Source organism: Pleurodeles waltl, chromosome 5 (assembly GCF_031143425.1).
Source record: "Pleurodeles waltl isolate 20211129_DDA chromosome 5, aPleWal1.hap1.20221129, whole genome shotgun sequence".
Taxonomy (NCBI): domain Eukaryota; kingdom Metazoa; phylum Chordata; class Amphibia; order Caudata; family Salamandridae; genus Pleurodeles; species Pleurodeles waltl.
In genome coordinates, this window is record NC_090444.1 from 1,723,412,795 (window position 1) to 1,723,437,888 (window position 25,094).

At 46.2% G+C, this 25,094-nt stretch overlaps 1 protein-coding gene across 4 annotated transcripts in view; it reads right to left on the reverse strand.

Annotated features, from left to right (window-relative positions):
• RUNX2 (RUNX family transcription factor 2) overlaps nt 1-25,094 on the reverse strand; it is a 283,911-nt gene that overhangs the window by 80,979 nt on the left and 177,838 nt on the right. For all 4 annotated transcript variants that reach the window (XM_069236101.1, XM_069236102.1, XM_069236104.1 and 1 more), the window contains one exon: nt 22,239-22,343. In XM_069236101.1, the coding sequence (XP_069092202.1) occupies nt 22,239-22,343 (105 nt within the window). The remainder of the gene's footprint in view (nt 1-22,238; nt 22,344-25,094) is intronic.

Sequence of the window (25,094 nt, forward strand, 5' to 3'; positions counted from 1 at the left end):
AGGTGCCTAGGAGCCAGGTGCAAACATGCAACCAACACTCTTCCAGCCAGGTGCAAACATGGAACCAACACTCTTCCAACCATGCCAGAGAAGGTGCCTAGGAGCCAGGTGCAAACATGGAACCAACACTCTTCCAACCATGCCCCGGAAGGTGCCTAGGAACCAGGTGCAAACATGGAACCAACACTCTTCCAACCATGCCCCGGAAGGTGCCTAGGAGCCAGGTGCAAACATGCAACCAACACTCTTCCAACCATGCCCCGGAAGGTGCCTAGCAGCCAGATGCAAACATGCAACCAACACTCTTCCAACCATGCCCCGGAAGGTGCCTAGGAGCCAGGTGCAAACATGCAACCAACACTCTTCCAACCATGTCCCAGAAGGTGCCTAGCAGTCAGGTGCAAACATGCAACCAACACTCTTCCAACCATGCCCCAGAAGGTGCCTAGCAGTCAGGTGCAAACATGCAACCAACGCTCTTCCAGCCAGGTGCAAACATGCAACCAACACTCTTCCAACCATGCCCCAGAAGGTGCCTAGCAGCCAGGTGCAAACATGCAACCAACACTCTTCCAGCCAGGTGCAAACATGCAACCAACGCTCTTCCAACCATGCCCCAGAAGGTGCCTAGCAGCCAGGTGCAAACATGCAACCAACACTCTTCCAACCATGCCCCAGAAGGTGCCTAGCAGTCAGGTGCAAACATGCAACCAACGCTCTTCCAGCCAGGGGCAAACATGCAACCAACACTCTTCCAACCATGCCCCTGAAGGTGCCTAGGAGCCAGGTGCAAACATGCAACCAACGCTCTTCCAACCATGCCCCAGAAGGTGCCTAGGAGCCAGGTGCAAACATGCAACCAACGCTCTTCCAGCCAGGTGCAAACATGCAACCAACACTCTTCCAACCATGCCCCAGAAGGTGCCTAGGAGCCAGGTGCAAACATGCAACCAACGCTCTTCCAACCATGCCCCAGAAGGTGCCTAGGAGCCAGGTGCAAACATGCAACCAACGCTCTTCCAACCATGCCCCGGAAGGTGCCTAGGAGCCAGGTGCAAACATGCAACCAACACTCTTCCAGCCAGGTGCAAACATGCAACCAACACTCTTCCAACCATGCCCCGGAAGGTGCCTAGGAGCCAGGTGCAAACATGCAACCAACGCTCTTCCAACCATGCCCCGGAAGGTGCCTAGCAGCCAGGTGCAAACATGCAACCAACACTCTTCCAGCCAGGTGTAAACATGCAACCAACACTCTTCCAACCATGCCCCAGAAGGTGCCTAGGAGCCAGGTGCAAACATGCAACCAACGCTCTTCCAACCATGCCCCGGAAGGTGCCTAGGAGCCAGGTGCAAACATGCAACCAACACTCTTCCAACCATGCCCCGGAAGGTGCCTAGGAGCCAGGTGCAAACATGCAACCAACGCTCTTCCAACCATGCCCCAGAAGGTGCCTAGCAGCCAGGTGCAAACATGCAACCAACGCTCTTCCAACCATGCCCCGGAAGGTGCCTAGGAGCCAGGTGCAAACATGCAACCAACACTCTTCCAGCCAGGTGCAAACATGCAACCAACACTCTTCCAACCATGCCCCGGAAGGTGCCAAGGAGCCAGGTGCAAACATGCAACCAACGCTCTTCCAACCATGCCCCGGAAGGTGCCTAGGAGCCAGGTGCAAACATGCAACCAACACTCTTCCAACCATGCCCCAGAAGGTGCCTAGCAGTCAGGTGCAAACATGCAACCAACGCTCTTCCAGCCAGGTGCAAACATGCAACCAACACTCTTCCAACCATGCCCCTGAAGGTGCCTAGGAGCCAGGTGCAAACATGCAACCAACGCTCTTCCAACCATGCCCCAGAAGGTGCCTAGGAGCCAGGTGCAAACATGCAACCAACGCTCTTCCAGCCAGGTGCAAACATGCAACCAACACTCTTCCAACCATGCCCCAGAAGGTGCCTAGGAGCCAGGTGCAAACATGCAACCAACGCTCTTCCAACCATGCCCCAGAAGGTGCCTAGGAGCCAGGTGCAAACATGCAACCAACGCTCTTCCAACCATGCCCCGGAAGGTGCCTAGGAGCCAGGTGCAAACATGCAACCAACACTCTTCCAGCCAGGTGCAAACATGCAACCAACACTCTTCCAACCATGCCCCGGAAGGTGCCTAGGAGCCAGGTGCAAACATGCAACCAACGCTCTTCCAACCATGCCCCGGAAGGTGCCTAGCAGCCAGGTGCAAACATGCAACCAACACTCTTCCAGCCAGGTGTAAACATGCAACCAACACTCTTCCAACCATGCCCCAGAAGGTGCCTAGGAGCCAGGTGCAAACATGCAACCAACGCTCTTCCAACCATGCCCCGGAAGGTGCCTAGGAGCCAGGTGCAAACATGCAACCAACACTCTTCCAACCATGCCCCGAAAGGTGCCTAGGAGCCAGGTGCAAACATGCAACCAACGCTCTTCCAACCATGCCCCAGAAGGTGCCTAGCAGCCAGGTGCAAACATGCAACCAACGCTCTTCCAACCATGCCCCGGAAGGTGCCTAGGAGCCAGGTGCAAACATGCAACCAACACTCTTCCAGCCAGGTGCAAACATGCAACCAACACTCTTCCAACCATGCCCCGGAAGGTGCCTAGGAGCCAGGTGCAAACATGCAACCAACGCTCTTCCAACCATGCCCCGGAAGGTGCCTAGCAGTCAGGTGCAAACATGAGCGCTCAGTGACCACGGCAGAGGTATGAAGTACCTTATAAATGATAAATAGGAAGTAGGTACTTACCTAACAACCCAAAGCACGCCTTGAGCCTCAAAGGAAGTAGAAAGAGCTATATAAATACCGCTACAAGACCAATGCTGATTACATAACATTTTTGGAACTGTACGAAAAAGATGCCCAGATCACGAAAGGGCTATGGTGCATGCTAATGGAGAAGGCACTGTACAGATGCCTGCAGGATGTGTGCAGGCGATACAGGATGGAGTGCCTCTTTGAAGCGGCCAATGAGTGTTACGTGGAAGAGGCGATTGGCCTAAGATAGTGCCTTGCTGTTCAGCCATTTGACGCGCCGCGGCCACGTTTGCGCTTCGTAAAAAAGATCACGTGTAGGTGTAGCCTTTATCAGCCGAGCCGCCTGAAAAACCAGGATGAATCAGGTTCTTGTACCGTTGTTATTTTAGCAATGGGCCCCTGTTCCTTATAAGAATCTCTTCCGCGCGTAAAATAGCAGCACTCACCGCCTGCTTAGAAGCAGTGCGGCTTAGTAAGGTCAGATGTGCTTTACAGAAGACATGTAATTTATTCATTCATCCATCCATTCTTTCATCGATACACTACATGCATGTATTTGTACATTCTGGCAGTGCAGACACGTCTTTCTAGGTTTATCCTCCTAGAGAAAGATAGGTACCCCTTGAAAATGGCCATATTTCACGGCTTCTCTGAAGCCCTCGGCTGAGAGGTTTCACGACAGGACGGCGAAGGCGGGCCCGGGGGCTGCAGGTTCTCCTCGGGGCCCCGCATTTGGCCTCAAAGGTTTCACGCAAAGATTCAAAACCTCTTGCGGGCTAGTCTCTCACCCTAGCTCTGAAACTGCCCCTCTGCGGCCCCCTGCTTTAAAAACAATGCAGAATGCCCCATCCTTGTTTAGCTAGGGTCTCACAATCTGGATTCCCACCCTTCCTCCTCGTCACGCGGATCCCTCCCGACTCTTTTCAAATCTGAATTTAGCCACCCAATCAGAAAACATATGATCTTGTACTATTATATTTCCTTGGTGGTAAAACAGTGCGTGGTGCAAACACCTCTGCCACCGTATTATGAAGCAGATTTGCGGCAGGATAATGTGAAGCAAGAATATTTGTTGTGTCGCGTTTATTGTGAAGGGGAAGTGTGTTTTTTGTGCCAATTATATTTCTGGGCTGCATTATTGCACTGTGTAGTAATGTACTCTTCTTGTTGCACTGCATTATCTCAGGTCTTAATTAGTAAATAAAAACGTGCCGGTGCCCAAAGCCCTCCTCCTAGACACGCGGCTGCTGCAATTAAATGTGTGAGCACGGAAAACTGAGGCAGCGCAATCCTGACGCATTCTCTGGCCTCTTCAATCCATTTACAGCCGCTCCCTGCCCCTTCAGCTCACTCTTGCAGCTTTCTGCTTTCTCCCATTGTGACGCTTTCTCATCCTCAGGCTTTCCCATTTGTGTCTTTTGCTCGCAGTAAATGCTTGAGGCAGAAAAATAAGTGCCGGCCCTCAAAAATTAGCAGCGGTATCCCGTACCGGAAACCACCGGCTCAAATTAAGCACTGCTTTATCTTATGAATGTCGTGCCTTGTTATGCTTTGCTGCGTTGTTATTTTGCCTTGCGCTATGTCATGGTGCTGTGTTCTGTTTACTTTAGATAGAGCAACAACTGCTGCTTCATTTTCAGCCAAAAGCAGCACACGCCTTTCAAATTCAAATAACCACTCCGGTCGTCTAAGGTGTTACAATAGCGCTGCCTCAGCTGCTCGCCTATTTAAGCTGCCAGTCAGCCCAAAGCTGCGGCGCAGGACAGTTCTAAAGTGGCACTGTCAGTATTCACTTCATGAGACAGGGCCCACCTTGTTGAACAGTCTCGGGTCTACGACATCCTAAATCACACCCCCTTGCACTACAGCCACTGAATTTCTTCATCCACCGTTTCCTCCCCACCCCTCCTCCTCTGAGTTTATCGATTTGACAATCTCACCCTTCTCTCCAGTCTGTTTTTTTGCCACATGTATGTTGTTGACATGGTTATCCTTCCTGGTGCTATCCTGTATTGGACTGCATCTTTTCCTTTTACTCGTGTCTTTCTCCTGTCTCTACAGAAAGTACTCTGATGCCCGATAGGCCTTGTAGGCGCTATACATAACCACAACAAAATAAATGAAGATGGACACCATACACCATGACCGCTTTTATTCTGCTAGTGTAAAACGATTTTAGGTGAGGGCAGGTAGGCAGTGGCGGTAATCTCGGCTCCACTTCTCTCCTGTGTGCTCTTGCTACCAGTAGATAGAAGCAAGCAGAGAGAAACGAATCCCCGACAACACTGACACAATCGCTTTAAGCAAGTGTAAACTTCGCAGCACATGCACATTTAATGAAGAGATGTTGGCAAGTAAATATTGATAGAAATATATTTTGAGTGTGCTGCAGGCAAACATTGCAGTGCGTCGGTGCATCGCACTTTGATTTTCTACAGGCAGGTATTTTAGAATCTGCCTCTGGGACATATTTAGAGGTACCATCTATCCCCTGAGCTGTCTATGTTAAGCACCTGGCACGTCCAGCCGTTGGCAGCACTGGAATAATGCTTCGAGGCGCTGTCTGCCGCCGTCTGGCGTGGCTGCGACAGACTCTTTCTGGCGCCCTGCTCGTAAGGTCTCAGAAATACTAATATCACCGCGAGGTGAAGGGTAAATGTAACTCTCCGCTGGCAATCCAGTCCACGAACCAGGCGCTTTTCACATCCTTTTCAATAGGAGTTAGCACAGAAGAGGAAACAGTCCCGTGAAAAAGTTCCTTTCTCGTTTGGGCTTCATAACCAGTCCTGGACACGCGATAAAAACCCGCAGCAGACTTAAAATGGCGCTGAAACTTGTAGGTGCCACTCACGTCTGAATGAAGTCACCCGCATCTAGGAGTTCTCTGCTAATAACTGAAACGTCCCGCCCACACCTCGGTATTTTTATCACCCACGTACATTTAAACTGGGATACGTAATTACACAGTTGCGGTTTTGTGGTTCTTCGCAGCAGAATTATTAGCACTACATAAAAAACTTGCATTACAAGGTAGACCCACACTAATCTACATAGCCACAAATCGGCACGCCAAACCGGAAACAGTCTGATGGCGTTTGTCACTGCTCCTACTACAGGTCGGGCGCCATGCAACCTTAACTTGTGTTCACGGCAGCGCCTGTGACGTCAGGACGGACAGGATCCACGGGAAGGGATAATGCTTCCCCACACAGAGACACTGAACCCCCAAAGGCAGAAACTCTGCTGATGTTAATCACTCACTTGAAATCTCACGAAAAAATACGACTTAAAAGAAAAATTACTTTCCAGCTTTGGCTTTAATTGGACATGTTCCTTCCATGACCAAGTTATCCTCAGGAATCTAAATATCGAGCTTCGTCTGCATGTGTGTTTTGTTCTTTCGCCATAGGTCCCAATCACGGTTGAGACATAAGGTATTTATTGGGCCCAGTACATACTGACACGGGGGGGGGGGAGGGGGGTAAGCACACGAAACTGTGTAACTGGTTGAGGGGATGAAACCCTACTCAAGTAGTAACCCTAATCTTTGTCAGGGAGAAGTCACAAGCAAACCCCAAATTAACCTGTGCTCGACCCACTGGTAGCTTGGCACAGTCAGGCTTAACTTAGAGGCAATGTGTATAGCATTTATGGAGCATTTTAAACAGTAATAAAGTGAAAACACAACACAAAAAAAATCCCTCACCAATTTAGAAATATAGAGTACATTTTAATAAATACATCAAGACGGAAACAAAAATCCAATCAGTAGAATTGGAGATATGCACATTTAAAGAGTTCAGTGAAAATAGCACCAAAAGGTACCCAAGTGCCAACTGTGGTTATCTAACAGGGCCAGACCAGGACAAAGTCACAAGTTCAGGCCAATCGCGATAGAGCCCCGGCGAGTGCAGGGACACAGTTAGGCCAACTGAACATGAATACCTTAAATCCTTGTTGCAAAGCGATGCGGAGTCCCATGGTGAGGATGCTTCAAGTAGCAGTGGCAATGCGAGGTCCAGGTGAGGAGATGCATCGCACATTGGGGGTTCTGAGAGGCTGCGAAGTGCGATGTGATGTCCTTAAGTGGAGATGCGTTGTGCCGCTGAGGTTCTGACAGGCTGTGTTGGACGAGATGATGTCCTTGCGTGCAGATGCTTCTCACATCAGCAGATCCTATGTGCTGCGGTAGGCGATGTGAAATCCTTGCATCGGGAAAGTCCGCACAGCTAAGGTGATGCATCTGTTCCGAAGGCAATGCGTCGTGCAGCAGAGGACATGCACCGGTTTTGGGGAGATGCACTGTGGAGGGGATTCATCAGTTCTCCTGAGACCCCAGATGAGCTAGCAGAGCACCTTCAGGCCCATTTCCAAGGGTCCAGGACTGGGATGGCACCACTTGGGAGGGCAGGACTCAAAGATGGCAGAGTGCAGATGCTGGGGTCAAGGTTGCTGGAATACTGTTCTGTCCCTGATACTTCTGATCAGGTGGCCAGTCAACTAGGCCTTGGAGTCACTCTGGGACTCTGGGTTTAGAATTGCACGTCCAGTCCTTCTCACCCAGGAAAGAGGGCAGCTGCACTGACCTCCTGGTCAGTGTCTGCTGCCCTCCCCAGCTCCTCTGGCTGCTGCTGCCTCTGCCTCTTGCCTGGGCCGAACTGAGAGTCTCTTGACTCTCAGTTCGAGGCCCTCCTCCACCCACAGGCTCCTCCCTGCGCCGCATCCCTGGTGATCTAGTGGTTATCACAAGTAAGTATTTTCCTTTTCTTTTCTTCTCTCTGTCGCTCTTTCACTCTTGCATTTTCTGCCTTTCTCTTCTATCATTTGCCTTTTATTTTATTCTCTCTGTCGCTCTTTCACTTTTGCTTTTTCTGCCTTTTTCTTCTATCACCCCCCTAGTGCTTTTTCCTTTCTCCCGTCTTCCTCTGCCCCCCCCCGAAGCACCTTTCCTGCCCTCCCGCCTCCTAGCTGACTGCTCCCCCAGCCCCTCCCCTTCTCAATGGCGGCCGCAGAGCAGATGTGCCGCTGGTGCACCAAAGGCAAGCCTGTCTGCGCCCGTCCACGCCTGGACCCTGCCCAGCGCCAGGAACCCTGGTGGCTTTCGGTTGAGGTCCCGCACCCCGTGCCTTGAAACCCTCAACGGTGAGTAGCCGTGCTTTATAAGCATTGATTGATGGCAGCAGCTCAGCACATCAGGACAGCAGTCCTTTAGAGAAGCAGTCCAGCATTGTGTCAGTCCTTTCAGCAGTGCAGTAGTCCTTCTTACTGGCAGAGGCCACAGGTCCAGAAGCGTACTGAAGAGTAGGGGTCTGAGGCCTAGTATTTATACCTGATGCCCACTTTGAAGTGGATGGAGTTTCTAGATGTTTCTATCCCCCTGAGGTGTCGGCTTGTATGGGGTCACAAAAGACTAGTGATAAGAAGAGCCTCAGTGATGTGCAAGGGTGGTAGGCGTCAGCGCCCCGTGAACTCAGAGTGGCCCATCCTGCCTACACCTATCTTCCCTTTGTCTCACTGTCTGGGAGCAATACACAAATACCAACTGCTAGCTACACCTAGTCATGTGACTCAGGAACAGGCTGCAGTCACCAAATGGTTAGGACAAGAAAATGCCAATTTTCTAAAAGTGACATTTTCACAATTGTGACTGAAAATCTGACTTTACCATTAAAGAGGGCTTTTAATTACAATTCTTTAGACACCAAACTCAAGTTTTATACCTGTTCCCAATTGAAAGTTATCACTTATTACATGTAATAAGGTAGTCCAATGTTATCCTTTCGGAGAGGTAGGCCTTGCAGCAGTGAAAAACAAATTTAGGAGCTTTCATTACCAGCACATGTAAACCTTAAAAGTTAATGTCCAACTTTTTAAATACAATGCACCCTGCCCCCTGGGCTGTTCAGGCTCTATCCTAGGGGTGACCTATATGTATTAAAATAGAAGCTTTGAGCCTGGCAAAAGTTTTATTTTACCAGGTCGAAATGGCAGTTTAAAACTGCTCACACAGACTGCAATGGCATACTCACTGAGACAGGTTTAAAGGGCTATGTAAGTGGATAACACAGTAAGTGTAGCATTTGATTTACAGGCCTTCTGTACATTTAGTACCACTTTCCTGGGGACTTTCAAGTAAATTAAATATGCCAATTATGTGTAAGCCAATTTCTATCATCTTTTAAGGAGGGCACACTAGCACTTTAGCACTGGTAAAGTGCACAGAGCCAACAAAACCAGGTTCAGAAACCAGGAAAGTGAAAGCAAAAAGTTTGGGGAATAACCCTGCAGAAAGGGCCAAGTCCAACGGTGAGATATTTACTGAGTGTACTATATACCTCCTATTTCAAGTTAAAACTCAGAAACAGGGCATGGCATGCAGAATTCAGAGCTTACCTCAAGGAACTGCGCATGTGTCCGTGATTGCTGGATATTTCTTCCCATGAATTTCAGCAAGCCTAACCTGCCAAAATTGACCTTGAGAAATTGTGGAGGTACTGAGGTTGTTAGACCCAGTAATTACCAAGACAGGTAAACTAAGCATTACTTGGAAATTCAAACCATGAACAAACAAGGGGTTTGTGCAGGGATCATAATTTTATGGTCCACTTGTGATCGAGGCCAAAGTGTTCTTCCCATAATGCGTCTTTATCTTTTGATAATTTTACTGTTCAAGAGTATTACCAGATATCCAGATATCACTTCACGTGAAAAATACAAAAAATATATTTTAAAAAAGAGAGACAAAAGTGGTGCTGACACAGTACTTTGTAGTGCCACTCTCCACATACATCGCTAGGATCACCCCAAAGACATGAGCTCCCAACACAACCGCTCTGGAGGATACTGCTCTTCGATAGACAAACCCAACACTGGAACAACATATGAGCTGGTCTAACAGATGGAAATAAAGTGCACAGAGAAACCACCACCAGCATATGTTAATGGGCTCTTTGTGGTAATGTCTTCATAGATTACAAGTCCTCAAATACCCTAGGCTTACTGTAATAAACACTTACACCACAGTCTCCTTCACAGAATTCTTCTGCCTAGCTGAAGTTTTAACTAATAAAGGTCTGAAGAGTGACAATGAGCACCAGAAACTCCGACTCAAAAACAGACATCCTCAAACAGCAAAAGCATTGGCAAGACCAATAGGTCACACCTGTAACACAGACCAATGGACTTAAAAATGCTTTTTTAGATTTGCCATTAAAATCTGAACTTTTGAGCCCGGTTTAATTAGTTTTGAGAAAAACAGTTTGCCAACATGTATAGAGTTTCATTGTTGCAGGGAAAACAGTTTTAAGTTAAACTGAGAGAAACTGCACCATTTTCAGCTGCAACTAGCACTTGCAAGGAAATGTTAGCTGTTGGCGGAAAAACTACACCATGGTGTAAATGTAAATGAAGTATGAGAGTTCAAGAAGGAGCGATTGGCAAATAATTGCGATGTACTCAAACTTTACCCAGCCCTAGTCTAAAGTTTTATGGTAGACTGATTGAATTTGAGTTTCTGTATTTTAAGGGCCCACTGAATTGGCCTCTTGTATACTTTTAAGTATACTTCTTCTGTGGGCTTGAAGCCATTTCATTTGCTTGTTTCAGTGTCATTTAAAAATCCTTCCTTGCGGTGAGTCATGCCTCCTTGTCCCTCCTTTTTCTCTTTAGGAGCAGGGACCAACTACTGTATAATTATGCTTTGTCCTGTTTATCTCTTCTTTAGGGTACTTTTTTTTCTTTGTTTCCTGCTCGTGTTCAGCGAAGCTTCCCTTTTCATTTGCAGGCCTGCTGGTTTATTGTATTACGTGTTTTCACTTTACAATGCTATGGTAGCCCAAACTCAACTCAAAGGTACTGGAGGCTTTACATGAGTACCAGCTACATTATACAAGGACATATTTATTCTTTATAGGCACAGGGAGATTAAGTGATGTTAAGCCGACACCCTGACTCGAACCTGGGTCCTCAGTTCCAAAGTCAGCTGCTCTACTTGCTGCACCACACCTTCTCCTTGTTCTACCAGGTTTCCGTGGAGCACATGAGGCATTCCAGTTCCTTTAATTGTTGCAGCAGGGCACGCCACGCTTTATGTTTAAATATGGCGGCTGCGCCTTTCTTTCATTCTGAGGCATTCCAGTTCCTTTAATTGTTGCAGCACGGCACGCCCGCATTATGTTTACATATGACGGCCACGCCTTTCTTTTGTTCTGAGGCAATCCAGTTCCTATAATTGTTTACTCATTGCGCCACACCTTCTCCTTGTTCCACCAGGTTTCCGTGGAGCGCATGAGGCATTGCAGTTCCTTTAACTGTTGGAGCGCGGCACGCCACGCTTTATGTTTACATATGGCAGCGTCACCTTTTTTTCGTTCTGCACGTTCTTTACAGTAGAGTCGAAGCAGATCAATAACATGTGGATAAACAGTATCACACTAGTAAGAGTGAGCTACAAGCTGCCCCTCACGAGGTGGAAAAACACACCTCTCTAGGGCAGCCATTGTTGTTGCCACGTACGGCTAATGTTACTGGCCATCCCACGGCTCCACCGGCTTTTCACTGTCTTCATCTGGCAAACCAGCCTTTCAGCAAATCTTCCAGTATTTATTTAAGGCATGACTGCCCCTATTTCCGCACAAGAAAATATCAACATTAAACTAGTGGTAAAGTCTACAAGCAACAGGTTCTGCAGAGCAAAATCGGTTAAGATCAATAGGTGCCTAGTGGGAAACCATTCTGCTGAACCCATGTCAGCACGTATATGGGCTGAGTGGAAAATGTAGTTTTAATAGACATTTAAAAGTGGGTGCAAATAATTTGTATGTGTTAGTGTGGGTAGCATCTATACTTAATAAAGCATGCGCAGAGTCACTCCTTCTGCCTGCCAAAGGTCACACCACGGTCACACCTGTTGACTGAAAACTTCAGGAATGGTAAGAGAAACCATTAACAATCCCTATTAACGTTTCTAGCAGAATTGTTTGTTTGACCCTCATGCAGGAGCATTTGCCACGTATCCCAAGTCTAAGGGGCTTAGCTTGCGTTTAATTTGGCGTTTTCTTTCGCAGACGAAATGCAGGAAATCCGAACAGCTGTTCTGAGAAGCGGTGCAACCAACACATCACCACAGTAGTCCCGTCAGGAGCCCACAACATTCCTCTGTCCCACCAGCCAAACCTTCATAGGTTTTCTCTTTACCCAAAAGCCTCCAACCCAACAAGAAGGCTCAAGCTTACTGTATTTTTATGACTGCATCTAACACAGCGAAACACCGACCAACCCAACAATAGCATCCATAAAGAGGAAGATGTCACAGCCACACAAGTGCACACTACTTAGTAGGTTGATCTCTAAACTTATAGTCAGGGCCACTGGAGTTATGCTGCAGGGTTGAGTAAATTATGCAGCAAGAAAAGGCAACTTATGCCTAATTATGCAGTACATTTTGTGACAGTATTACTTCATTAATAATTCATTTTTAGGTCGAGCAGATAGAAGGTGGTAAATGTAAGTGCTTTAATTATATGCAGGGCCACTGGAATTATGTGGCAGGAAAGGACCAATTTATAAGCCAGGGATGATCACTATATGTGGCAAGAAAAGTCCAATTAGGTATTTACAACGGCAGTAGCTTTAACTCTCGCAAATGCGCGACCTATTGCATTGCAAATGATTGTTTATTAAGTGACTAATATGGCTCAAAATAACCAAAATAAACTAAGTAGCAGTAGCAGTGGGCGTTGTGCATTTGAAAAGTTTGCAAAGTCTTTCTTAGCAAAATGTACAATCGTGACTTTGTTGGAAGTGTGCCCAAGTCGTTATCAAGCAATGGCACCGATTTGCACTTGAGGTCTAAAGTATGATTTACACTGTTCCTTCTCTGTGCACACTACTCCAACTAGGCCTTCGGGTGTATAAAGTAGGTTGTGTTCTCGGGGTATGACAAGCTTGGCGCAGTTTCCTGTCTTCGTATACCTTTGATGTGGTGTGTGTTTGTGTTTGAGGATCTGTGTGTGCACGTTGGTGTGCGCGTGTCTGAGACTCTGTGTGTGTGTGTGTGAGAGAGAGAGAGAGAGAGAGAGAGATAGATAGAAAACCAGGCAGTGCCTTTGTTGTAGTAGGCCACGAGGCTTTGAGTACAAGACCTGCCATGCATTCTGTTTGCTGAGGAATTCACAAACAGCCCCTGTCTCCTTGCATCAGCTCCCCAGAACGTTGCACAACACAAATGCCTTGCGATGTGTCATTTCCTGCTTGGCATCTGGCCCAGCTTCTGACAGTTAACGAAAAAGAATACTAAGCAAGATTTAAGGGCATTCTACTCTGAAGTGCATTCCTCCCAAGCCCCACATTTCCCCTGGCCTTCTCTGAAAGAAAAAAAAACTCTCAACATTGAGCGCAGGAATCTAAAACATCGCAGAAAATATTATCAGCTGTGTCAACCAGAAAAGCACTGAACACGCTGAGGAACGCCTAGTAAAATCTGAATTCAGTGAGAAACAGAGAACTGGGGGCTATCAGGTAGGACGTCACTTCCGGGTGCCTATTGATGCACTGTTTTCCTGAGGAGGGCCGATGCAACCATTAAATCGCTCCCCTCAGGTCTGGTCAGCTCAGGTTTTACTCCTAGGCGCCGACTTAAGGTCATCTTGCTGGACAATAAGTCTTGTTTTTGCCCATCATCTCAAATCATCCACATGCACATCAGCTCGGATCCGGCTATCTGCCAGCTGTACTACTCAAGCCAGTACCTCAGAGTGGCCTTCAACACAAACATCTACATGGAGGCCTTTACAACCACCCACGTCACAGCTGCTGGAGTACTTTATAACCACAAAGTCCACCCTGCCATCCCTCTCCACAATGCCAAAAAACTACTCCCAGCTCTTTCCTTCACCAAACTAGATTACGGCAACAGCTTACAGGCCTGCCTCCCTCTCCTCATTTCTACCTTTAGACAAGATGCTAAACTTTGCTACAAGGGATATCTGTAGCCTCACCAGACACTGCCCAACCTCTCATTAAAGACATCATATCAGATGGTTGTCGGCAAACATCAAAGTATTATACATACTATTCAGCCCTGTCTTTTTTGCCACAGATGGGCGCTCACCTTAATACCTATCTCAAATTATTACTAAACATCAAAACCAAGCAACCTCATAGCCACAGACCTCCCAAAGATCCAAATGCTGTCTCCAAGTTTCTCTCTTTTAATCTACTTGAACCCCATCAATGGAACCAGCTCCCAGATGAGCCTTGCTATCTCTCTGTTTTTAAAATTGTTTTGTTAATAACTTTGGCACCGTTTGATGAACCTTCATGAAAGACTAGTGTGTCAGTCACTTTAGCTGCTGTCTGTAAAGTTTCGGGGTGATGTGTCAAGCAGAGGCCGAGAAAAAGGGGCGATTTTAGACACGACTACAGCCCGAGCTGCTGAACGGAATTACACCAAATTTAGCAGAAAGCAGGATCTTGGTCCAGCAAGAGTGCTTTTTGTAATTTGGTGTAAATCTGTTCAGTAGTTTTGGAGTTATTAAAGTAAAAAGATTTATGTACATCTAGAGACCCAGATCCACTGTGGATCCGGGTAGATTTGCGAATCCACGCGCCAACACCATTCCCGTGATTGGCTGGCCACAACTAAGAGAAATGTTGCAGGCCACTTTTTGTTCATCAGCTTTTCTCCCCGAATCCGCAGAGGATCCTAGGAGGGTCCGCATCCCTGTATATACAAATTTGGTTTTCATTTAATAACGAGAAAATTATTGGACGGATTTACATCAAATCACAAAAGGACGCTTTCTAGACCAAGAGCTAGCTTTCTGCCAAATTTAGTGTAAATCTGCCCAGCAGTTCGTGCTGTAGTTGTGTTCAAAATCTCTATGGAAATAAACATGGGGAAAATGTGTTTTGGGCCCCCCCCCCTTTTTCTCAGCCCCCGCTTGACAGATCACCCCAAAACTTTCTAGACAGCAGCTGAAGTAAGCATCAAATATTTGGGGAAAATTCCGTAAAGATTCATCAACCGGCGCCAAAGATATAGGCAAGTCAAAAACGCTTTTTTGAATGGAAACTAACTCTACCAACCTACTGGCGACCACCAGCAGGTGTGATACCAGATCTAGACTTACAGGAAGATTGTGATGAAGCTCCCACAATAGAGAATGCCAGGTTTGTGCTACTGCATTTTATGTCAAGATTTTTTGTTAGGTTTATTCGTTTTTGCAGACTTGGCTAGTTGGCATGATGGACGTTGTGTACTTTTTGCCTTATTTCATGCATGCTAACTGTCTAATAAGTCATGGTCTGGGCCCCTCTGAAGAGATGTTTCAATGCTGAGATGAATCACAACTTGAAAAGATCAAAGTGAAAGAACCAGAGCGGGTGCCATGGGGTAGTGATTAATCTTGCAGTGGATGGTGGTGATCAGGCGCTCCTGTGAAGCCGGTCCAGCTGCAGATGCCAGATGTATTTATTAGAAAACACGTTGTTTGTGACGTGACAGCGCTCGATATGCTCGCAGCTGAAGAACTATCTTTCAGATGCTGTGTGGGAGCTCAGCCTCGCCTTCTGGAGGGAGCCTGCAATGGATGCTTCTGAAAGGCCATGCCTTATTAGGAACAATAAATCTGCCTCTTAAAAGCCTTCTAGGGAGAGCATGAAATATAAGCCATCAATTATGCCCTGCTCACTCGAAAGGGAGAGGTGGGTGTCCCCTTCTGTTACAGGCTTTATCCTCGACCACCAATGAGTGAGGCATGATAGAGAGGATGTCAGGAAAACAGTCTGAAAAGTGCATGTAAGATGTCCAACTTCAAAGGCCTTCCTCTAAGTTGCATTTAAATTAAAGTCGCTTTCAAAAAATTATTGCTGACAATTAACTGGACAATATATAATTCTGGCGCATCCGCTCCGATGTGCCAGTTTCCTTGCCCTGCCCTGCGCCCCCCCTAACGACACCATGGTAGCGCTGTATTTCCAATACAGCACACCATGACGCTCGTTAGCACAACTGCACCAAAATTTTTGGCACAGTTGTGGAACTATGCCAACACTTTGGCGCAGTTGTGGCGCTTTGCTGGACTAGCCCCAAAAATGTTGGTGCTAGTCCAGGAAAGCTCAGGGAGGTCCATGGGATATAGCTCTAGCGTCACTTTAAATGAAGCTTGGATGGTGCAGTGAAAATTTGTAGATTTCATTGCGCCATTTTTTTTGGGCCCTCTCTGTGGGGGAACACCTCCCTTATATACATCATACCTGGTGCAGGTTTAATGTGATGCAAGGGTTTACAAAGTGGAGCATTGGTATCATTATGCCACTTTGTAAATAGGGCGCAGGACGAGGGCCTGTTTAGTGCCACTGTAGCGTCAAAAGAAATGACACTACAGTTGCACTACAGCGGCGCTCAGGGGCTTCCAAATATGCCCCTAGGTTCTTAAGTAATGTAGCACGCCAGGGGCGGTTCCTCAACAATGGTGAAGGGGTGTCGCCCCACTGGCTAAGAGCCAGCAGCTGAAAAATACAACGATATTTCATTATCATTTTATTTTTCAGCTGCTGGCTCAGTCAGCATGTGCAGGGAGGGGCGGGGCTGGGGCAAGGGCGGGGGGAGGAGGAATGCAGTGGAGTGCACTAAGTGCGCATGTCAGTTTGGCTGACCGTCTTAGGCCGGCCAAACTGACATGCGCATTTAGGTTTCACCAACCTGGCTGTGTTGCAGAGCCGGGTTAGAGAAACTGCACAGACCCCAGTGCACTGTCTGAGCAGCAGACCAAGCCACTCAGACAAGTCCTGGGGCTGCTCTCATGCTATACATAGCATGAGAGCAGCACCAGGATTGCATGGGGAGCCTGTGCTGGTGTCCAAGGGACTGCTCTGGGACACCAATACCATCAGGAGAGGACCAAGGCGGCCAGCAGCAGCGGAGTCGGGGGACAATACATTTTTTTATTTATTATTTAAGTATTACCCGTGTCGTTACGCCCCCATCCCCCTCTTGAGATTTGCGGCAGCTGTCGCTGTAGTACACTATTACAAAGTGTAAGCCATGAGAACCACAAAGGCATGAGGTTGAAGACCTAGGACCCGGATATTTTGTCTAGAAGACGTGGATTCCAGTAAGTACCTTAGACTCACTTCCCCTGCTGGTTGCAGTACCTTGTTCCATTGTAAGAAAGGGATGTAGTGCACACTGAGAACATACACTTTATGATTCTCACATGACACTTTCCCCAGCACCTCCAGATGTTTGTACTTTGACTACTTCCTCTTTAAATATAAGACCTGGGGAAATTGTGACTTAATCACAATATGCCTGCACCTGTACATTGTATTCCTTTCACAGTTCCTAATGCCCAACTTTTATCATCAGAAGTCTGCATTCTCATAAATGAGGCAACACAGCGGCTACCCTAGGGCGGACGAGATGATGACACTTTGGATGCCTGCTTCTAAGGCTTAACATCACAACCACATACAGGTAGAGCAACTCGTTGATCGCCAGACATAGGGTTTCATCACCTTAACTTTCAACTGAAGCTGACCCCACAGTTGAACAGTAGGTCTACCTTCATTCGTGAGTCTGGAATCAACCTTGATGGGTAAGTCCTTATGATAATGTGTTGTGAATGAGTGGCAGCTCTAAGCCTTTCATTCAGAAGGATGCTCTGAGAAAGACAGTGTGTTTGATCAAGCAGAAGGTTGCAATGCTGATGTCTCCTTAGACCAACAGCTTCAGTTTGAGGAACCAAGGTCTTCAGGGCTGGTGCTATTGACCACTTAATATTGTGCCACAAGTGCTCTGCTGGACACAGTAGATCACTGATGGAGTAGCTTCCCGAAAGGCTTCCCAGAAAAAAGAGAAGTGTAGTTTTAAGGGTGTTCGGATTTGCAAGCACATATACAAAAAATCTTTCATTTGCACACTGGCTTCAGAAAAACAACAAAAAGGAAATACAACTGAAAATAACAGAATATTAATTTCATACACCTGTTCTACTGTATATAAATTGTTTTGAATTAATATTCTGTGTAGAGAACAACTTAATTTCAATGCATTATTAAAAAAAATGAAAACGCTCACAGGGTACACAGAGAACAATCTTGTTTCAATGCATTATAGAAAAAAATGAATACACTCACAGGGTACACTTCCAGTCACGCACAATAACCTGCACTTCACCAAGAGAATGAAACACCCATCTCAAAAGATCACCTTTGAAAAGGCATGAGACTGAGTGTATTATCATTATAAGCATATGGCAGGACACAACCTTGCATCATGCCAGGTGACAGGCCACACTTCAACTCAAGAGCAGGCACAGATAAAGTGCTATCATGTGAATCCTCAGCTCTAATACTGTTTCATAGGTTACACTACACAACTTTAAATTAAAATATCCAATGGTTCATTACTCTGTTGCATTACATGTGGTTGTTGCACCTGGCACCCTCCATCCGTGAACTCTGGACTCTGTGCACCTTACTCTGGTAACCAGTGATAATGTAATGTGCTCTCCCTTGAAAACATGGTAAACTTGGCCTACACCAGATTGGTTGATTTAATGTACTTATAATTCCCTAGTAAACGGTACTACCTGTACCCGCGGTTTATAAATTAAATGTTTCAAATGGACAGCACACTCATTGCGCCACCCACTTAAGTATATTGTAAAATATGTCTCAGGCTTGCCACTCCAATCTGTACTCCAGATTTAAACTGCCATTTCGACCTAGTGAAATAAACCTTTTGCCAGGCATAAACTTTCCTTTTTATTACTAATAAGTAACTTCTGAGGGAGGCCCTAACCACTCCTAGGTCAGGGTGCATGGTATTTAAAAAGCAGCACATGTGTACTTAGGTTTTACAAGTCCTGACAATGAACCACCCCTAAAGTCGTTTTTTACTGTTGTAGGGCTCTCTCTCCCTAAGGCTAACATGGGGTTACCTTATTACACTTAATAAGTGATAACTTTGGCTTGGGAACAGATAGGGAAATGCTTCTTCCACTCAAATTAATTCTAATTTAAAATCCTCTTTGATAGTAAACTTGAATTTTAAGGTACTATTCTGAAAAGGCCATTGTTAGAAAGCTGGCATTTTTCTGCCTAAGCCAAGTGTGCCTTTCTACCTGTGTCGAGGATCACATGACTGTGAATGGCTGTCTTGTGGTGTTTTATGTATTCCTTCCAGACATGGGGACAAAAAGGCCTTGAGTGTAGGACAGGGCACTTCTCTCCTGAGCATGGTGTTCTGGAGGCCGGGAGTGTACTTAGCCTTCCTGAGCTTCAATGGTTAAACTCAGGGCAAACGCAGCTCACATTTGCCCTTTGTCTGCCTGGCGTTTGTTACCCTAAACAGTTTGGGGCCAAACTCAGGAAAGGGGGAAGGTTAGATAATGGGGGCATACCCCATCCACAGGATGGCACTGGGGATAAAAGTGGCACCTTCATCAGAACACTTCTGGACCTGTGGGAGATTCAGTAAAAGGACTGCCCTGCTTTCCGAAGGAGAAACACTGGACCTGTTTGCCTGGAATACAGGCTCCCCAGAAGTGACTCCAAGGAACAGTTAGCTGAACTCCTGTTTGAGCTACAGGGACATAACAAGCTTCCAGAGGCCTCTGTGCAACTGTTCATCACCAACTGGACCTGCCTGAATGAGTTCTGATCCCCAAGAGGTGTCCCTTCTGGTCTTGGACGCTTGGCTGGCATGAGAGTGTACTCCTCTTACCCCAAAATTACAATTCCTGAGTTCCAGGTGAAAAGCCAAAGCTTTTTGGGCTCTCTGCAAATGGACTCCTCGCGCCACCCACTGGCGTGAATCTCTAGTGACAAATTGCTCTTCATGTCAGCTCCAAGACCCAGTGCCAACTGCAACCATTGCACTGACAACCGACACGAAGCTCCAGTGACAAAAAACTCTTTGCCTCAAACAGCGCCTGTTCACAATGCTCGACCTGCTCTTCACACCAACAACAGCATCCTTGGGTCAATCAATGAAGCAAAGCTCCACTGCAGCCCCCCATAGTCTTAGATTTAAAGAATGTAAAATGTTTAGTGGACGAACCTGATCCCTCTGTCCGACACAGAATCCATTGAGTTCAGCTTGAATTTGTGACTTTACCTCAATCTACCATGACTAGATAACCACAATTGGTGCTTTGTGTTCTTTTAGTGTTGTTTTCACTAGAAACTATAAAACATCATAACTCTGGTTCTAATGGTTGCATTTCTGTCATTTCAATGGCATTTTATTAATTAAAATAACACTGTTTTTCTGAATTGATTTCAGATTTTTCTTGTGTTGTGTTTTCATTTTATTGCTGCTTGAGTGCTGTATAAATACTTCACACATTGCCTATAAGTTAAGCCTGGCTGCTTTTGTGCCAAGCTACCAGAGGGTTAAGCACAGGTTTATTTAGTGACTTTTGTGGTGCACCCTGACAAGGACAGTGTGATTATTTGAGTGAGGCTTCCACTCCTCTTAACTAATAAACCAATTTCTTGCAATGGTGTATTATTTTTAGCATCACTGTATCTACTGTTACAGTGCATATAGAGTTATAGATGGATAAGAGTGAATAACAGGGATGTTTTTTCACAACAGAGTTGTAAATGACCACAGAGAGCGAAGCTCAACTTACCCATGATGTCACTTATAACACTGCTGTTACTCACTTTTACCAATCTAAACTTTCCTGTTGTATATGGTCACCAAATCATCTGTCACTTCTTTCAACAGCTATGCAATGTTAGAGGAGTCATGGGAAAGACGTACACAACATGGTACAACACGGCCTCCCCTCCTTTAGCCCAATACCCTATGTTACGCCTAGCATCCTGCCATCCATCCCAGCACCCTCCGTCCACCCCTCTCCTACCTCACCCAAAATTAAGAGAGGACCACCCCCGCACAGCTTCCCCATCCCTCTCCACCTGAATCTGTACATTATACTCTTCACTAGCACAGAGAGCCAGCACCACACGGGCAGGGCTTTTGAGAGTCCAGGCTGCATGGCTTTTAAATGGTGTATATCATTATGTTATATCCACTGCTTAATTTTGTAAGAAAATAAGTACGGGGGCCTCGTCAGGAGGCTTCTTCAGCTTGCACCACCCACTATCCTGCCAGCGCTGTCAATTACACACTTACTAACCATTGTACTCCTACGAGTGGGTCATTTTAAGCTATTCCAGAACCTCAAAGGTATAGCAAGGGCTTGAGAGGAAGGAACTGGTTGTTTTTAATGCACAATGTATACTTAGCAACTGTTGTTCTGCTCATCTTTAAACTCTGTAAACAGCGCCACCATGTGGCAGACTATCATAAGAACCAGTGTTGACAAGGAAGTGCAGGTGCTAAGCACCGGAAATCACAGCCTCAAACCAAGCACTGGTTATATCCCATATTCTTTTGCTCTTTCAGACCAAGGTGTACCGAATTTATGGCCTTGGCACCAGCAGGTTGGATGGGGCAGTTGTAACTGTCCTATTCGTAAGTTCATGTTAGGCATAAGATCCTATGTACCAGATGTTGCATATGGAAATCTGGGCCTTGTTGAGCAACATTTGGGAAAGCACATGATATTTTTGAATAGATTTTGACAAATTCCTTATTATGAAAAATGTAGGAAATGTTACCTGTATAGACAGAGCATTTGACCGATGCCACATCATTGGCACCTGCTCTAAAAGTTAGATAGTTGTGAAATGGACAGGTATTATTGTCCTTGTGTACTCTGAACACATCCAGGAGACTGAAATCAAACCGTGAGTATACATTTAAAAAACTACAAAATACAAGACTGAAAAGCATTGCCTCAAGCACATAGCGATCAAAGGCATTGCTGGGAGCACAATGCTCCCATCAGAAGATACATTTTATTCCTAGCTAATCTTAAAATCAGTCTTAATCTCTAAATATACTTAATTAAGAACAGTGAGACCTGTTTAATCCTAATAATTCTGCAAAGTCTACGAACAAAAAGTAAAACCTGTATCATGTCTGCAGCCACAGAACTTCATAAAACTGATAACAAGCACAAGTTTCAGCTTCCCAGACAGACAGAAAAACCAAGAGGGATTAGCTGTGTCTCACTAAAGCTACCCGAGCAAGCAATCTGCACCAATTACTGAAGCATGACTGAACACAGCAGTGGCAATACTCAAGCATGCAATCATTGCTCTAAGTGCCCCCGGAAACCAGAAGGAGGAGCATGCACAAATCTAGTACAGCCTGTCTGTAACATGATGTGGTGCAAGTGCTTGATGGAGTAAGTTTTATGTCAACGATCAAATAGCGCTATCAGTTAGGGCAGCGTGACATCCATTGGTTAATCAGTGCTGGCAAAGTAACCCACATTCTACATGTTGAGACTAAAATGGGCGCAAAAGAACAAATGTTCACTCAAACATGAATGGCCAAAAGCTTGAAGTACTCACTCCTGGGCTCGCGGGGTCCGTCCACCGTCACTTTAATAGCTCTGTGGTAGGTGGCCACTTGGGGCGGGTTCGTGAAGACAGTGATAGTCAAGGTAAAGCTCTTGCCTGCAAACAGTAAGAGATGCTGTCATGTAAGTGGCATGAAGTGATCAAGCATGTGAGTAGTTGTCAACAAGGTGACATAAGCATTCCCTCTTACAAACAATACCACTTTAGTTCGTCATATTAGAGCATCATTGGTGCCTTGGTTAATGCTGTGGTACCTTCATATTCATTGGATGCAGAAGCAAAATGTTTACAACTAATCATTTGTTTTTGGATACAGCACAATGTGCCGGTTGTCTGTGTGAGTCTTCATTTTTGTTTCTTTTACAGATTAAAGAGGCAGGATGCTCCGAGTATAAGAGAGTGTGTCTTTTTTTCTAATGTATTGATTTTTAATCACATAACTACTGTGTTACATAGCCACCTTCTAAGATATGGCACAATTTCACATGTTGCACAATACAGAACATTCCAAAAGCATACATTTTAAAGCATCCCATGATATGTCAACCATTTCCCCCAGATTTTTTCATACTTCTTGGAGCAGCCTTGGGATGTGTAGATTGATATCTCCTGTGTGGCACACCAATCCATTGCCTACTTCTAAGGAACCAATTTTGGAGAGGAAGCCACTCTCCAGAATCTGGCAAAGTTCCTCTTCGCCAAAGCCACACCGATACCCACCAGAGTCCTATCCCCAACTTTGTCACTAATGCCTGTCAGGACTTCAACCAATCACTTTAGGGAGCGTGGTGGGGATAGTTTGACAGTACTTGGCAATCACGGGATATTCCCATACCATGTGATAGAAGTGGGCTGACGGCTTCGAGCAGCGCCAGCACACTGGTGTCTCCAGCGTGACAGCGCGCCAGGACCACTCCAGTGTTTTGTTTAGCATATGTAGAAAATGAAGCTGGATACGTTGAAGTCTTGATGAGATGACCTAAACCCTGGGCGACATGAGGGCATCCCTCCAATCTGAAACTTCTAGGAGTCCCACCCACTGTTCCCACCGGGATCTTAGGGGTGTAAATAAGTCCTGGGAGTTAATTATGAGGGATTTGGAAATTTGAGCAATCCCCTTTCCCTCAATGGGCCCCATAAGGATTTGTGATTCCAGAGGGGCTTCATCCGAGGACACCGAGAAGGAAATAACGGCGCTGGCCAAGGGAATGGCACAACTGAATGTCCCTAAAGAATTGGGGCCTATGTACACCAAACTGTTCTTGCAGAGTCTGAGAGGTTTTGATGCGCGGACCTTGCCAGACATCCACCACCGTGGAGATTCCTGTTTTATCCCATCCACTAAACCAAAGGTAAGGAGGAGGCGTAACCCAGCCAAGAGTTTGTCTGTTTCCATCTACATGCCTATCCGCCTGCAAGAAATTAGTACTAGGCTCCTCGTATCTTTCTTGCATACATTTTTATGTCTCTTTGGAGTTTATATCTTTTTCTCCCGCTTTCTCATTTTGTAGCATTGACTTTCAAACTATTTTTTTCCTTCTTCGCAGCACTTAAACCCACCTCGATCCCACCTTTAACAGAGACTCCGACAACATTCCAAACAGATGAAGCCACGTTAGACATGTAAGCAGCACTCCATGCCCACCAGTGGAATCCCAATGGCTTCAGCACGGAACGAAGGCGTAATGTCATGCAGATGAAAGCTCCATCTGCAGGAGACGGGGGTAGAGTGCAAGGGCATTAGTAGTGCAACCCCTTTCTACTCTAACCACCTTCCTGCTCCTCTCTAAAGAGCCTTATACCTCCTCTCTGAATGAACCTGAGCACCAAGTTACATATACCTACAGCTGCCAGAGACCGTGAAGGATGAAAGAAGGCATGTCATGTCTTCCGGTGGCCCTCCGGTGCCCTTGCATTGCGATCGGTCCACCTTCCGATTAGAAATTGACAGGAATATTGGCTGAACATCTATATCATCACCTATGAAAACGGCCCTTAATCCGATCCGGCAGCGGTCAGCAAAAGTGGGTTCTCCAGTTTCTCCCCTTGGGTCATATGTTATACTATTTCTCCAGAATTCATGCTTATGGGATTAAGTAGGGGAATTTTCCAAACAATTCTGGGGCTGACGATCTAGCAATGTTTTTGTGTATGCACAGTGTACAAGTCCCTGCTCTTTTACTCATTTTAATGAGACATAAACAAATGTAAGCATCAATATGCGGTCCCTGGAGCAGCTGATGTGTCAGATTGCAGGTGGCATTGCTGCATGTAATGTACACATGCAGTGACCTTTGTGTAGTACAACCCCTCGGTGTACAAAGCTGCCCCTCCTGTTACAACTGCTTTTCCACCCCCTCTCTTTACCCAGTTCCCAGAAGCACATTTTTGATACTTTGTGTTTCTTTTTCAGTTGTACCTGCTATTGTGGCTTCAATATTTGCTTTCCCATCATGCCTCTAGGTGAAAAGCTATCCACCTTGCATGAGAGCTCTTTGTTTCTCTCGCTACTGTCTGGGTGTGAGGAGGCAAGTCTGGACCTTGGGCTCGTGGAGCCTCTGGCAGCAGCTTGGAGCTCGTCAGATCCTCCACCGCTTCAAAGGGAAGAACCTGCTTTATTCTCTAAAGATCATACGGAGAGGGGGTGCTTCTGTTGGGTCGTACCCACACGTCTTCAAAAGAGCCTTCCCACACCGTCCATGCATGGAAAGGCTGCAAGCGGTTCTGCTTTCTTTAAATATAAAAATTGTTGTTTGGGAAAACCGTCAAAACTCAGACATCCTTAGAGTAAAGGCGTGTTCAACTGTTGTTGGTCTTTGAAGCGCCTTATTTGCATTTCCCTGTCTT